Source organism: Clinocottus analis, unplaced genomic scaffold (assembly GCF_023055335.1).
Source record: "Clinocottus analis isolate CAN_PGR_092001 unplaced genomic scaffold, fCliAna1.0.p SCAF_3, whole genome shotgun sequence".
Lineage (NCBI taxonomy): Eukaryota > Metazoa > Chordata > Actinopteri > Perciformes > Cottidae > Clinocottus > Clinocottus analis.
This window is the reverse complement of record NW_027176042.1, coordinates 22,919,636-22,935,915: the sequence shown is the minus strand read 5'-3', so window position 1 is coordinate 22,935,915 and position 16,280 is coordinate 22,919,636. Positions and strand designations below refer to the sequence as shown.

At 41.5% G+C, this 16,280-nt stretch overlaps 1 protein-coding gene across 1 annotated transcript; it reads right to left on the bottom strand.

The window, feature by feature from the left end:
* Window positions 1-13,645: 13,645 nt before the first annotated feature.
* On the bottom strand, window positions 13,646-15,039 carry LOC137796351 (nuclear factor 7, brain-like). Its single transcript, XM_068594243.1, has one exon. The coding sequence runs from the start codon at window positions 15,026-15,028 to the stop codon at window positions 13,646-13,648; it is 1,383 nt and encodes a 460-aa protein (XP_068450344.1). The 5' UTR covers window positions 15,029-15,039.
* Between the last annotated feature and the right edge of the window lie 1,241 nt (window positions 15,040-16,280).

The following is a 16,280-nucleotide window of genomic DNA, read 5'->3' as shown; positions in this document are numbered from 1 at the left end:
TTCTATACAACCAGAGGAGTTGCCCCCTGGTGGTCAGGAGAGAGAATGCAGCTTTAACACATGAAGCATATACTTCTATACAACCAGAGGAGTCACCCCCTGGTGGTCAGGAGAGAGAATGCAGCTTTAACACATGAAGCATGGACTTCTATACAACCAGAGGAGTTGCCCCCTGGTGGTCAGGAGAGAGAATGCATGTTGAGTGTATAATGGACATTTATTTCTGCTTTCGAACATAAACTTCATGAACTACTTCCTGCAGTACAAACTATAATATCTTTAAGTCGACAGGTGTAACTCAGCAGCCGTGCAACAAAAGCAAAAAAAGACCTGTTGTTGTTTCACATGTCTGCAAAGTACTGAAGCCCAAAGCCAAAATGTAATTAATTACTGCTGTCAATTAATTTGCTATGAATTAATGAACAGCACAGAGTAATCACCGAGGAAATTAATGAACCGCGATAACAAACAAAGTGGCCTTCACGCAATCGACAGCGAACACAACAGCATCACACGTATGAAGCATTGCAGGCGTCGTGCAACACGGCTTCATGGGAACATAAATCAATTTCAGGATTTATGAGGCACGAACACCAAGCAAGTATTTCCCCAAATGTCTACAGGTCACAATCGGCTGTAAAAAACGAAACTTATCTATTATGCTATGAAATAATACAAATATAAAAATGCATTGAAAAATCAAATATTGTATATTGTAGCAGGTATTTCAGCCAAGTTAGCAACACTGGTCGCCCCCTGGTGGTCAGGAGAGAGAATGCAGCTTCAACACATGAAGCAAAGACTTCTATACAACCAGAGGAGTCACCCCCTTGTGGTCAGAAGAGAGAATGCAGCTTCAACACATGAAGCAAAGACTTCTATACAACCAGAGGAGTCACCCCCTTGTGGTCAGAAGAGAGAATGCAGCTTCAACACATGAAGCATAGACTTCTATACAACCAGAGTAGTCGCCCCCTGCTGGTCAGAAGAGAGAATGCAGATCGATGTCATGCGCCTCAGCCTCCCGCCTGCTCTCGCTGAAGCTGCCTCCATCTTTATTTTCAAGGATTTTCAGTGCAAATTTCCGAATCAGCAGCTTTCAGGTCAGAACCTCGTCGCTGTGACCTTCTTTCTTCCTGTGTGTGTGTGTGTGTGTGTGTGTGTGTGTGCTGTCACAGAAACACTTAATGAACAGCAGGCCTGACCTCCTGCTCGCTACAGAAAAAAGTGAGACCTTGGCATTTTCCAAGAAAATGTTAACACAGTCCGACTTCACATCGTCCTGTCGGCCATTTTGCACTTCTGACTTGTGGGTTTTTTTCTTTCCCCTTTTACATAATTTGTTCTCTGTGTGTGTTTGAGACGACATTAATATAGAATATGCATGCACTCTAGGCTCTGTGTGTGTGTGTGTGTGTGTGTGTGTGTGCATATAGCCTCCGAACTCCACCATGCCGTAGCAGTCAAACGCCGGCCGATATATCTGCAGTGACAGGCCTTAAACAACAGGCGAGGGAGATAAGTGAGGTCGGCGTGAAATATGATTAAAGCACAGCCTTCCTCTTCGCCTTTGATTTAAAAGGAGCATGGCACAAACAACTCATCTCTTCCACCCACACACACACACGCATACACTCACACATACAGGAAACACAAAGTCAGCCACAAAGCATGGGAAAAAAAGCCCAAAAAGAGAGCAGAGGAAGGAGATAGTGACGGTGGTGGGAAGCCGCCTCCTCAGCAGTCTGAGTGGAAGTTTTTCGGGGGCAGATTGAATCTCCTTTTGTTGCCTCTGAAATGGGAAAAGAAAAAATGTCCAGCGGGAATTATTAATAACAACCGGGACGAACGCAGCGTCCGACCAGAACTCTGAGTCAGCTTTAATGTGTTTTTATCGTTAGTTTTATTATGAGGTGTCTTCTTTGTGTTTTTTTAGGCTGTGGTTTTAGAGTTTGTATGCTTTTTCTTTCCACGACATGAAAACATCATGATAATATCATGAAACTATTATGATCATATCCTGAAAACATCATGACAACATCATAAAAATGTCATGAAAAGATTACGAAAATATCATGAAAAGATTATGAAAATATCAGGAAAACATCATGAAAATATCATGAAAAGATTATGAAAATATCAGGAAAATATCATGAAAATATCAGGAAAATATCATGAAAACATCATGAAAATATCATGAAAACCTTATGAAACGTCATGAATACTTCTGTTAGTTTCTATGATTTCTTTCTAGAATTTTCTTGGGAATAAAATGTATATTTTCAATAAAAATCACCTTTATACCATAATTTGATCATAACTATGAACATCCAGCATGATTATGAACTTTCAGAAAACAACTTGCTGTGTTTTCTGTTTCGTTTCCTCCACTTCTTCGTCTTTCAGTGACATTCTGTAAATATTTCAGATGCACGTCTTCCTCCCCCACCTGCTGCACCTGGAGACCGACTCAGGGATTGTGTTTACTTTCACATCTTCCTCTTCCTCTTCCTCGCTTGTTAACGAGCCGATAAAGGAGCCGAAGAACCAGATGAAATAGCCGTCGCCACTCCCACGCCGTCCAACGAAACCTCAAGCTTTTGATAACTTGAAGCGGAAGTCGGTGGGCGACCATTAGCCAGCTAACAGCTAACTGTAGCTCCGTTAGCGGTTAGCTGTCGTTCTTCCTCTCGTGATAGAAACACTTGAGTCTTGTGTGATAATTCGCTGACGTTTCCTCGAGTGTCATGACGTCGATATCTGTGATTCTCATTGAAATATTTCACAGACTGATTCCAATGAAACTTGATTCATCCTCCTTTTCCTCCTCTTCCTCCTCCTCCCAGTGAGAGTGAGGATCATTGAGGTGGACGTCGGCGCCGGTCGTTTGAAGGACGCTGACGGCCCGCCTTGAGATCCCCGAGGGGGCGGAGTCTTTTGTCCAATCAACTGATCGATGCCGTTTGATTAAAAAGACAAAAAGCTTTGTCGTCCGACGCCAGACGACATGATCTTTGGACATTTCGTGCGTAAAGCGATCATTTTCACATCTGAAATCATGAAAACGTGATTGAAAAGTGAAGCGTGCGTTGGAAGAAGAGCCTCCAGCGCGCGCCGCGGCTTTCACACCCGTAACTCGTTAGATCTCCGCTTGATGTCGTTTAGTTTTAGTTTCAGCTGACGGGACGAAAGTCACGGGAAGAAATTCTCCTTGCAACTCACTTTTCAACGTCAGGGATTTCAATTAATAATAGAAGGCTGTAGCGTTCCAAGTTATCGGAAAAAGAAGCTGAGTTTTGAGTCTTTAGATTTTAAAATTGATCTCTAAGCCTACATTTTTAAAAATATGTCAATCGGTGTGATTTTAACACGGTCAGGGAGGCTTTCATGTGAAAACTTGATCATAAGGAGTCGATAAAAACCAAAATATCATATGAAATATCAGTTACTAGATGTTACCACTTTAAAAACTCACATACCTCTTGTTCCCCGTGTTCAAGTAGTCATATGAAACCCAAATGAGTTTTCAAAATCACTGTTATACCATATTGTGATCATAAACATCCAGCATGATGTGAGCAAAAGTCACCAACAATGCCTCCGCTAGCGGTCCCAGAGTTGTTCAAACTGTATGGTTCAGGGCCTTAACAGCAGCCCACATACTAATAACACACCTTTGTGGAAAGATTAGGACTTAAAGAATCAGAAATCTGCGACAAACATCAGAATAAAACAAAGCATTGGCCTGTTAGGAAGGAGTTTCAGTCAAAAAAACTATGTAATTCAGTTCAAAAATGGAAAAATGATTTATTTTATCGCAAAACATTGTTCGATTGGGGCATGCTGGGTATCAAAATGTTTAGCAGCTTCCGCCTGTGATGTTTGACGCTGTTATGGACCGGACCAGGGAGGCTTCAGCACTCATAAACGTACCGTTTTCTGACTTTACAGGTACTAATAGCGGGTTTCTAAGTGAAAAGTTACGATCGCCGCGGCAAGTTTACATAAATACCTAAACTTAACGTTTCCTTTCATTTTGTTTTTAACCACAGGTCTCTTCTCAGAAGGGTTACGGTCATTTAGACATTTAAATGAATCTCATCAACTCTGCGGCTGCGGAGATAATTGAGGAAACGTTTAAAAGAAATGTTCTTTTATTTCGTCCGAGAATAGACGCCGAGGGCTCGCTGCTTAACCCAGCGAGCTGGAGGAAGACGCGCATCATCGGGCTTCCGACTCCGGGTGTTTCCCCCGCTGTTTGCCGAGGATGCGTTGGAACAAACCGCTCAGAAACCCCGAGTGACATAAATGTCAGACGTCTCCAGTTCAAGTGAATATATATTCGAGAGAGATCCGGATCTCCGGCTACAATAATCCTCGTCTCTCCCGCCGCTCGCTGAAGTGCGTCACCCTCTTTGTTCTCCACCCCGAGGTCTGAAGTGTCTCACGCAGCGTGGGCCTCCGCAGATAACGTGATCCAGCTGCTGGAAAACGTGATTGTTAAAAGGTTTAACGGAGAGGGAAAAGCCAGTCGGAGAGCCGGAGCGAGAGAAACGGAGATAAGGTGAGGCTCAGATATGAGAGAGAGAGAGAAAGAGTACCTCCGTACAGCGTGGGGATTTTAAAGAGAAAAGAAGGAGCGACAGATTGATCGCGACGACTCTGAGCGGTTCTTTCGTGCCTTTTCAGGTCGGGGAAAGTTCGTCCTCAACAACAATGGCGGCTCTTGATGAGGTCGCAGCGTGGAGGCTGCGTCGGCTACGTCACAACTCCATTGAGTGTTTCTCCATTGACGGAAGAGCAAAAGGCACTGGAAGCTTTTCTCAGGAGTTTGATGGACGGACGGTTCGGACGATCACCCGCCGAGTGCTCTTTGCGAAAAGGTTTTTTTTTTTTCCTCTCGAGTTTTTAAGCTCCATATACATCTGGAGCAAAGTGACAGGAAACTACAAGTCAGCCGCTGCTCTCACTTCTTTGAAACCAAAGAAGACTTTCCTGTTTGAAGCAGCCTTTTTGGAAACGATTAGGACCCAAACAATCAGTAAATACACAAAACAACAAAGCATTGGCACGTTAGGGAGGAGTTTCAGTCTTAAAACTGTGACGTTCGGTTAAAAAAATGGACAAAATGACTTATTTTATGGCAAAACATTGTCCGATTCAGGCACGCTGGGTATCGACATTCGAGAAATCTTAAATGAACGTAATCAACGCTGCGGTTGCAAAGTGCTTTTTGCAAAAAGTTTCCAAAGATGGCGTCCAAAGATGTTCTCAGTAAAGACCACGGAGGAGCAGCGTCCAGTTTTTAAGCTTCATGTATGTCACAAAGTGACAGAAAACTGCAGGTCAGCTGCTACTCTCACTTCTTTGAAACCAAAGAAGACTTTCCTGTTCGCAGCAGCCTTCGTGGAAAGATTAGGACCTAAAGAATTGTAATCTCCAACATCCCAAGAATTGGCATGTTAGGAAGGAGTTTCAGTTATAAAACTGTGTCGTTTGGTTAAAAAATGGACAAAATCACTTTTTTTTACGGCAATTATTGTCAGATTTGGGCATACCGTCATTTTTGAAAAGTTTCTTTGAAACCAAAGAAGACTTTTCCCTTTTTATCAAATCATTTCCTCCGCCACATCGTCTCTTTGATTCTTGTATTTCAGTCCCATCTTCTTCTATTTGACCTTGTTTGTTTTGTATTTCTTTGGCTCTTAGATTCCTCTTTGTAAATATTTTTGTCATTTGGTGTCTGATGTTTCATGTGAAGGACAAAGCGTTGCCGCGTTGCTGCAACCGAATGAACCGAACTCAACACGTTGCTTCAGCAAAGCTTTTCGTCGGATTTCGCAATAGCAGAAGGTTGGTCCGGGACTTCTTTCTCTTCTATATCCTTAAAGTCAATCCACTCCCACACGAGTGTCTGTGCTTATCGGTGGAAAGGGAAGAAAAAAAGGTTTTATTTTCTTTGTTTTGGGGCGAGTTTGTGAAACTTTTCATAAATAAGAGAAATCCCCGCAGTGCCTTCTGAACCCTCGTCCTCTCTGGAACAACCGAACCTCAAACAGTCAGAAACCTCAAAGCAAATCTCCACTTCAGGAGGGAAAGAGTTCCCGTCACCGAGTTCAGGCAATCGCTGGAATCGTTTGTGAAGTATCTCAAGCCGCGGAAGCAAAGAACTGACCTTTGACCCGACGCGTCCATTCATCGTCTCTTTGTTCTGCTTTTCGTCACTTTATTTTCCCCTCTCCTCGCTCCACTCCGTAGATCCTTCACAGGTTCTAATAAACTATTGTGATTCATAAACGAGTCGTATCTACTCACTGAGGGCGACTCCACGCCCCGCGTTCAATTAAAGACGCCACGCTTTCTCAGCCGTGAAATTGTATCCGAGGGGAGATGAGGCCGAATGAAAACCGTCGAGAAGCTCCGAATGGCAAGCGACCCGACGCGGCTGTTAAATCCCGGAGAACAAAAGCATAATTAATAGCTTTCGGTAATTGTCGCGGATAATTAGAAAATATCTAATTCCGGCTCAATTTGATTCGGCGGGAAAGACCTTTTAGCGGTGACTGTTTCAGGCCTTTTACGGGCAAATGATGCTACTTTGAACACAAATATTGAGATCATGTAAGACAATGGAATTAACGGCAAAGATGACAGGATGAACTCACACGGATGAAACCAAAACGGTTTCTGTCCTTGAGCTCCTCCACCGGCCTCTACTCGCCTGTGAAACTAATCCAAACTAATCATAACTCAATTTACAGGAAGTCAACAAAATGTTGTCTTTACTACCCATTCCTATCGCGTGAATATGGGTTCATTATAATGAACCGCTAATATAACGAGCAGCCGCCGTTATATTAGCGTGTCAGAAGAACATGTCCCAACATGTCGGGACATGTCAGAAGAACATGTCCCAACATGTCAGAACATGTCCGAAGAACATGCCTTAACGTATCAGAAGACCATGTCCCAACATGTCAGAAGAACATGTCCCAACATGTCCAAACATGTCAGAAGAACATGTCCCAACATGTCGAACATGTCAGAAGAACATGTCCCAAGATGTCAGAACATGTCAGAAGAACATGTCCCAACATGTCGGAACATGTCAGAAGAACATGTCCCAAGATGTCAGAACATGTTAGAAGAACATGCCCTAACGTATCAGAAGACCATGTCCCAACATGTCGGAAGAACATGTCCCAACATGTCCAAACATGTCAGAAGAACATGTCCCAACATGTCGAACATGTCAGAAGAACATGTCCCAAGATGTCAGAACATGTCAGAAGAACATGTCCCAACATGTCGGAACATGTCAGAAGAACATGTCCCAAGATGTCCCAACATGTCAGAAGAACATGTCCCAACATTTCGGAACATGTCAGAAGAACATGTCCCAACATGTCAGAAGAACATGTCCCAACATTTCGGAACATGTCAGAAGAACATGTCCCAACATGTCAGAACATGTCAGAAGAACATGTCCCAACATGTCGGAACATGTCAGAAGAACATGTCCCGACATGTCAGAACATGTTAGAAGAACATGTCCCAACATGTCAGAACATGTCAGATGAACATGCCTTAACGTATCAGAAGACCATGTCCGAACACGTCCGTACATGTTAGAAAAACATTTTCGGGAGGAATCTTACTCATAATCACGATGTTTTACCACATTGTTTTAAAAGGTGCAACATACAACATGGGGAGCACGATGATTGCCTCTCAGCGGCTCTCAACATGGCGACGGCGAACAGGTAGCTGCCACGCGCTAGCGTCCCGCTACGCATCAGGACGGCACAACAGCTGCTTTAGAACAAACGCTGCGGATGAACGATGGCAGAGACAGAATACAGTTGACGGAGCGTTTCGTTCCTCCATCGCTGACAACTCTGTAAATAAGTCTGAAGCCGTCCCCGGCTGCTCCGCCATGTTCTCCTCTTGTGCTGTAAATCTCCTTTTTAACGCCGCCAAGAAAAATCCCCGCCGACCGCAAAGCTACGAGCAAAAGTGTTATCAAACGTCTGAGCCGCTCCGGCCATCTGTTACCCAGAAGAAGTGCAGCGCTGTCGCTCCGTCGCTCCGCTCTGAGTTACGCTCTCTCTCTCTCTCTCTCTCTCTCTCTCTCTCTCTCTCTCTCTCTCTCTCTCATTCACAGAAACAGAGGAACACCTCCAGGGTTCAGCTCCTCTGAACACACAACTCAGCGTCTGCTTTCACACTCTGTCACGAAGAAGACGTCAGCAGCTGAAAGGGGGACCGGAAGAGAAGGATGAAGGATGGATGAGGGAGGGAGGGAAGGTGGTGAGGATTGATCGGTGAAACGATGAAAGGATGATGCAAGAATAAATAAAAGTATGGAGGAGGTGATGGACGGATGGACGGAAGGACGAATGGAGGGAGCGATATGGAAAGTAGTCAGGATTGATGGATGGATGAAAGGATGATGGAAGGATAGAGTGATGGAAGAATGGATAAAGCATGGAGGAGATGGAAGGTAGTAAGGATGAATGGATGCGGGAAAGAATGGATGGAAGGAGTGATCTATGGAAGATAGAATGGATGAAAGGATGAATGGATAAAGTGATGGTAGGTGGTAAGGGTGGAAGGAGTGATGGATGGAGGGAAGGTGGTGAGGATTGATTAATGGAGGGAAGAAAGGATGACGGAAGAATGGATAAAAGCATGGAGGAAGTGATGGAAGGTAGTACGGATGGAAGGATGCAGGGAAGAATGGATGGACGGAGGGAGTGATCTAAAGAAGGTAGGATGATGAAAGGAGGGATGGAGGGAGTGATGGAAGAATGGAGGCTCCCTCCATTCTTCCATCACTCCCTCCATCCCATGTGATGGAAGTATGGATGGATGGACGGATGAAAAGGATGATGGAAGGATGGATAAAGCATGGAGGTGATGGAAGGTAGTAAGGATGTACGAAAGGATGCATGGATGGAGTGATGGAGGGAGGGATGGAAGGAGCTGTGATGGAAGGTAGTAAGGTTGTAGGGAAGGATGGAAGGAGGGATTGATCTATGGAAGGTAGTAAGGATGAAAGGATGAAGGGAGTGATGAAGGTAGTAAGGGTTGATGGATGGATGAAAGGATGATGAAAGGATGGAGTGATGAGAGAAAGTTCTAGACTGCATTTAAACGTCTCCAAATCTGATTATTTATATATATATATATATATATATATATATATATATATATATGTGTGTGTATATATATATATGTATATATATGTGTGTATATATATACGTGTATATATATATACACGTGTATATATATATATACGTGTATATACATGTATATATATACATATATGTATATATATACATATATGTATATATATACATATATACATATATATATATATATATATATATATATACATATATACATATATGTATATATATACATATATACATATATGTATATATATACATATATACATATATGTATATATATACATTTATACATATATATATATATACATATACATATATGTATATATATACATATATACATATATATATATATACATATATATATATATATATACATATATATGTATACATATACATATATACATATATATATATATATACATATATATATATATATATACATATATATATATATATATATATATATATATATATATATATGTATAAATGTATATATATACATATATGTATGTGTGTTTTTTATTCATGGAGCATCTGGAACACGTCGTCATGTTTCTGCTTCCTGGAGGAAATCCTTCAAGTTGTTTTTGTCTGGAAAAAAAAATCCATCTTTCATCTTTCAACGGAGTCTTTGTTGACAACAACTGTTGATAAATTCTACCTCCCTAACAAAAGAGGTGTGAGGGGATGAGGAGGAGGAGGAAGAGAGGAAGAGGATGAGGAAGAGGAGGAGGATGAACAGGAGAACAAAGACGACAGGAAGTGGCAGAGGAAACGCGTCCTCTTGATAAGTGTCGAATACATGTACACACACACACACACACACACACATATATAGCAGCAGACTGTTCATGCTCCCATGAAACCAAAAGTATATATATATATATATATATATATATATATATATATATATATATATATATATATACACTTTATATATATATATATATATACACTTTATATATATATATATAAAGTGTATATATATATATATATAAAGTGTGTATATATATATATATATATATATATATATATATATATATATATATATATATATATATATATATATATATATACACTTTATATATCCTCTGATCCTCGGCTCATCGCTCCGCCTCTGCTAATGTTGTTACTTCAGCGCATCGCGATGCATAAAAACATGAGCGGGCGTTTTCTCTCCCTAAAATGTCCCTTTTAAGTTGTGTGTTTGCAGGGCATGCGCCTCCCTGAAAGCTGCAGCGTAAGAAATGATATGTATATATATATATTTTTAAAAAGAGACAAAGTTTAGCTTCGTCACTCTGGATTTTGTCCATGAAGTGCAAATATTAAATACAATGAATCAGCCACATTTGATCCAAACTTTGTTGTGTTGAAAATGTGTTACGCAGTCCGACCTTTGCATGCGGCGTCGTGACTTTTTCGTCATCGTGACCCGGTAGTTTAACTTAATCCAAAGTGGTACAATACTGAAACCCTTGTGAGAATATACATATACAATTAAATTTAAGTACTTACGTAACTCTGTGAACTTGCTGCAGGGACTGTAACGTTTTACTAAACTCATTATAAGTTCCCCTTAACAAAGTCGGATTTCACTAACAAACACATCTACGTAACCGTAGGGCTTGTGGGAATCTAATGAAGCAATCCATATCCTTATAAACCTCCAATTTCTACCTGTAAAGTCGCAAAACGGCCGCAGCTTTTTCTTGTTTTGCCGGCAGACTATTTTGAGGGCAGTTCAGGTGCAGATCTTCAAATCCAAAGATCCTATTTGGTTTCTTTGGAGGAACCAAGTTCACGATCTGTCTAATGCTGTGTTCACACCTAAAGAGTTTTGAAATATTCACGCGAGTAGATTACATGTAAAGTCAATGCACAGACGCGAATGGGCGCAAAAAAGCAAATTTTTCGCCGGCCGAAAAACTGGTGCGAATATTCGCCTTTTTCGCTGGGGTTGAAATATTTCAACTTTGGTGAAAAATTCGTTCAACGCTTAGTTGCGAAAGCCAATCAGCGTTGAGAACCTCGCCCGTCGTCACCGCCATCCTTCTACAGGAATGTGACAGGTCAGTTCACGTTAGCTAGTGAAGCTATGTGCTGGTAACTCGGGGCTAACGTAGCCGCACCCCAGTTTAGGTTAGCTAGTGAGGCTTTGTGCTAGTAACTACAGGAACGTAACCGGATCAGTTCACGTTAGCTAGTGAAGCTATGTGCCGGTAATTCTGGGCTAACGTAGCCGCACCCCAGTTTAGGTTAGCTAGTGAGGCTTTGTGCTAGTAACTACAGGAAGGTAACCGGGTCAGTTCACGTTAGCTAGTGAAGCTATGTGCTGGTAACTAGCGAGTAAAATCGGGCGAAAAAGCGTTGCGGATATTCTCAACTGTTTTGGTGTGAACGCAGCGTAAGCCACACGAAAGGCAGGGCAGAATATTCACAATAATTATGAGCATTTATTTATTCATTCATGCACTTAAGATTAATAAAATCACTCACCAGAAGTCAGTCAGCATTTCCTATTCCTTTTTTTTTTTTTTTGCGACAGATAAGAAGTCTCTCTGCCACACGAGGACTTTTCCTCTGCACACTAATTCTCTCCCGACTCCGACTGGATTCAGAGTATTTACCAATCAGTTAGTAATACTCCCTGTAATGCCCGCTGAGCCGTACGAGGGGAGACATCAGAGTCTCTGAGCCGGTTCACAGCCGACAGCGAGAGACCCCGAAGAGCCTCTGTCGTGTTCACAGATTTCAATTCGGCAGGAAACGTTTCCTTCCAAAGAAAATAAAGTAAATATCACAAAAACTTCTGTGTGAAATATGTACTATAATTAGTACATATTTCCCAAAGAGGATACAAATGAATTCTTAAATTGACCTTTTAAAGGAACTTGCATAGGAGATATATACCATGTGTTACATCAAACATTGCAGAACAGTCTCAGCTCTCTGTATAATGAGGCACCATTGTCATAAGGCACAAGTGTAAAGTAATAATAAGACCCTAAAGCTGAAAATTTAGAACTTTATTTTTTAAATTCTTCATATCTCTTGTGAAAACATAACTTTACTCATGTGGATGAACTGTTCTGGTGATGGAAACTGGTTTACCAAAGGTCTTAAGTTCACAAAAGCAATGGAATATATGAATATAATTGTAGATGAATGTAAATAAATGTTTAATACCAAATTCTTTATTCTCGTTTTTTGAGTAGAAGTGTTGTCTGTCACTACTTTCATCAACATGAGAGAGACTGAGATTAAATAAGCTGAGGAATGACTTCATACTGCAGATGAAGCTCCATAGGGTGTGTGCACATGAAAAATAAATATTACAACAGTTTTTAGTTTTTTATTTGAGTCAAAATATGTAGTAAAAAGAAAAACTAACTATTCACAATGTTTCCACAATGTGCATGTTTCAGTTTCAGTTTCGTTTTCTCAAGAACAATTTTCAGAACATTACAACATATGTGCTCTGTATGTATGTACTATGTAACATGTATGGATGTGTGTACTATGTACTCTGTATGTGTGTACTGATGGCTGAACGCCCTCAAACACTCTCGTTAATTTGAACCAGACGTCGGTCATCTGGATGATTACTCGTGTCTGTTCCTCTTCAGAAGGGGAAATATTCGAGCGCTGACACCATGATGTTCTAACGCTACAACGGCAAACAAACTCAGAAGAACAGCTTCTTTCTTCTCCGATGAGGAGCAGGAGATGATCATGAACGCATGTGAGGAAGTCAAGTCCATAATCATGGCAAAGGCTAATGCTGAGTTCACAGCAAACGTGTTGCAGGGATTTCCTGGTTTGTTGATAATTTTGTTATTAGATCACAAGTTTGTATAATAATCACCACTGTAAAAAAAACTCTGTTTCTTCCATGATCGGCTGCAGAGGAACTAGATTCAACATTTTAGTTCAAAGTAAACTCATTCAGGAACACAATGTGTGTAATAATCAAACTAAAGAATTATTTAGTTTGATAATTGATAAAGACTGTGGATGATGTTTTATGACACAGCTTCAGTGCTGATATCTTCCCATCATCAATACTAATGTTAAATAATAATGTTGATCATCCTGTCAATAATCACTCCTATTATATTTTCTTTTTAACTGAAATCGAAAAAAAAAACATGATAGTTGTAGAAGAAACAAACGTAAAGGGAACAGTCAGTGAAGACAGAGGTTCTGCTGGAGATGAAGATATCATGAATCACAGCCTGGTGACCAATCAAAGCTCAGACCTTGGACTGTTAGATGATGTTATGTCAATGAATCTGAACAAGATGAAGTCATAAAGCAGCTTAAAGCAACGCAGTTTAAACTGACGACTGCAGAAAGGTTCATGTTTGCTGCTAAAAAGAGAAAACACAGGATTTATATGTTAAAGAGGTGAATGACTGATAATCACCTCCTTCAAACTAAAGTCTCTATCAGACCTGTTGCTTTGACACACAGACCTTCAGTGGTGAGATCTTCACTTTATCCACAGTGTCAATGTATGGAAACATCTTCTCAGTGAAAGTGTGTGTGAAGGTGTATATGTGTGTGTTAGTATCAGGATCAGAGAACGACAGCTTTCCTCTGTTCCAGTCCAGATACACTCTGATCCTCAGAGGCTTCTTCTGCACGACGAGATCAGTGACTGCTGATGGTGACCATGATGAGTATTTATCTTTAGAGAACCCTATTATCCATAATCCAGACTGTATGCTTCCCTTCCTCTGGACAGACTCTGCTAACACACCCACTGACCAGTGTGTACTCTCTCCTAGCTCGACATCCCAGCTGTGAGTCCCAGAGTTAAATCCCTCAGAGCCCAGAACAGAGAAGAAATAGTCACACCTCTCTGGATTATCAGGAAGCTTCTGTCTCTCTCCGCGTGTCCCACTGGTCAGATCTTCAGACAGGATGAGTTCTGGATGAACAGTGTTTGGGTCCAGAACCACAGGAGTGTAGGAGACCAGGTCCTTCATCTTGTTCCAGATGTTGAAGGTCAGGTTGCCCAGGTGTTTGGCCTCGTCTATCAGAGCTCCTGAGAGCAGCTGTGGATCCTCCAGCAGGGGGCGCTGCTGGACTCGTTCCACTGCAGCCTTGTAGTTGTTGACGAATGAGACGTCTTCAGCTCTCAGCTCGTCCTCTGTGGCTCTGACTGTGTCTGAAAGAGCTGCTATCTCTCTGCTCAGAGCCTCCATCTCCACCTTCATCATCTGACTCTTCTGCTCCTCTTCCTCCCTCAGTGCAGCCATCCTGGCCTCCTCTTCCTCCTCCAGAAACTGGTGAAGCTTCTTAAACTGATCCTTAATCTTCCTCTCTGTGCATCGGGCCTGGACCTTTATGTGTTCTGCTGTTTGATCAGACTTCACTTTGACTTGTTTAAAGACCTTTAACTTCTTCTTTAAGGGCTTCAGGGATCTCTGGAGCTCCTCTTTGAGATTCTGAGCAGCTTCATCGATGGGTCTGATTCTGTGGTCGGTGTGTTTCTCTGAGTCTCTGCAGACGAGACACACTGGCTGCTGATGGTCCAGACAGAAGAGTCTGAGTTTCTCAGAGTGCAGACTGCAGAGAGTCTCTGGAGCTCTCTGGTCTCTCTCCAGTAAGAAGGACTCACACAGGTTCTTTAACACCAGGTTTAAAGGTGGTACATCCTTTGAAGATCTTCTCTTACAAACTGGACACTCCTGAGTATGTTTCTCTCTCCACCATCTCTTCAGACAGTCTTTACAGAAGCTGTGGCTACATGACAGAATAACAGGATCTCTAAAGACATCCTGACAGACCGGACAGCAGAGATCCTCCTTTGATCTGGAAGCCATGTTGTCTCTGAGTGAAGCTGAAACACAGAAAGTACATGAGTCATGGCTCCCTCCTCCTCTGCTAAACGCTTCACCTGTAAAACAAAGGTGTGTTTCATTGCAAAGTCCAAAAGAACATCTACCAAACTTCTAGAAATTACTGATTAACAGCATTTCATCTGCACCGTACAGTACATTTCAATCTTCATGCAGCTCATAAATAATATTAAACTGTTGCAGGAGTTTGAGTTCAAAGGCTATTTGGCACATTTGCCGTCAATAAAAAGGGAGTGTAATGTAATAATGTCCAGCAAAGATCACAGAAAACCAGATGAGATTAGTGAGAGTCTGGGTCTGGACACATAATCCCACTTATCACAGACAAAGGTCACAAAGTGTTGTACAGGATTAAAAAAAACAAAAAAAACAAAACATAAATGAACCCAAATTGACCATAACAGTGGCCAACTCATTACAACAGGCGAGAAAGCACAATAAAATACACAATAAAAGAACAGCTTTTTCTCATTTCTTTTTTTAAAGTCTGATTGCTGTGCGCACATGTTCATCCCGATTGTGTTTTTGACTGATCCAGAAGTACGATGACTAAAATCTTTCACCCGGTTTAAAATAAAAAGTGAAAATCCATCAAGATCTAAAATAAATGTGTCGTAAAAATGTGGCTTAAAACCTGGACACAAAGTTCAGTCGTGACGCCGTCAATGTGACGTCATTCACGGGCGACCGAAATGAAAACATAACTTTGACTAAAACCCGTTAAAATGTCTCTGCTGGAAACATTTGGGATACACGATTAAACAGATTTCTGAGCAAAAAAACCAACAACATTTGTTTGAAATTTTAAATTAATTTGTCGTATTTGTGCTGTGATTTGGTTCCAGAGCCGTGGGACCTCGGTGAGAAATGAAAGAAAGCTTCACGTCCGTAACTCACGGCGCCTGCTCACATTAATAACCGCATTAATAAAGCGCCTGCACTCGTACGTGTCCTTCTGAGCGCCGGAGAAGCTCGCACTGTCAGAAAAGCAGCCAATGGCTTGTGTTGTCACGGCAACAGCAGCTCCGTTTAGATGGTGGAAGTGGATTGGAATTGAAAAAGAGTAAAAAAAAAACAAAAAAAAACATACTGACCGAATGGGTGCTCGACGCTGAAAACAGAGTTTTTCAGGACTCTGAATCTGATCGTCTCTCTTTCAGTCCGTGTGTCTCTCTAGTGAAGAAGAAGCACAAACTGTTTGTCTCAGGTGAGCGGC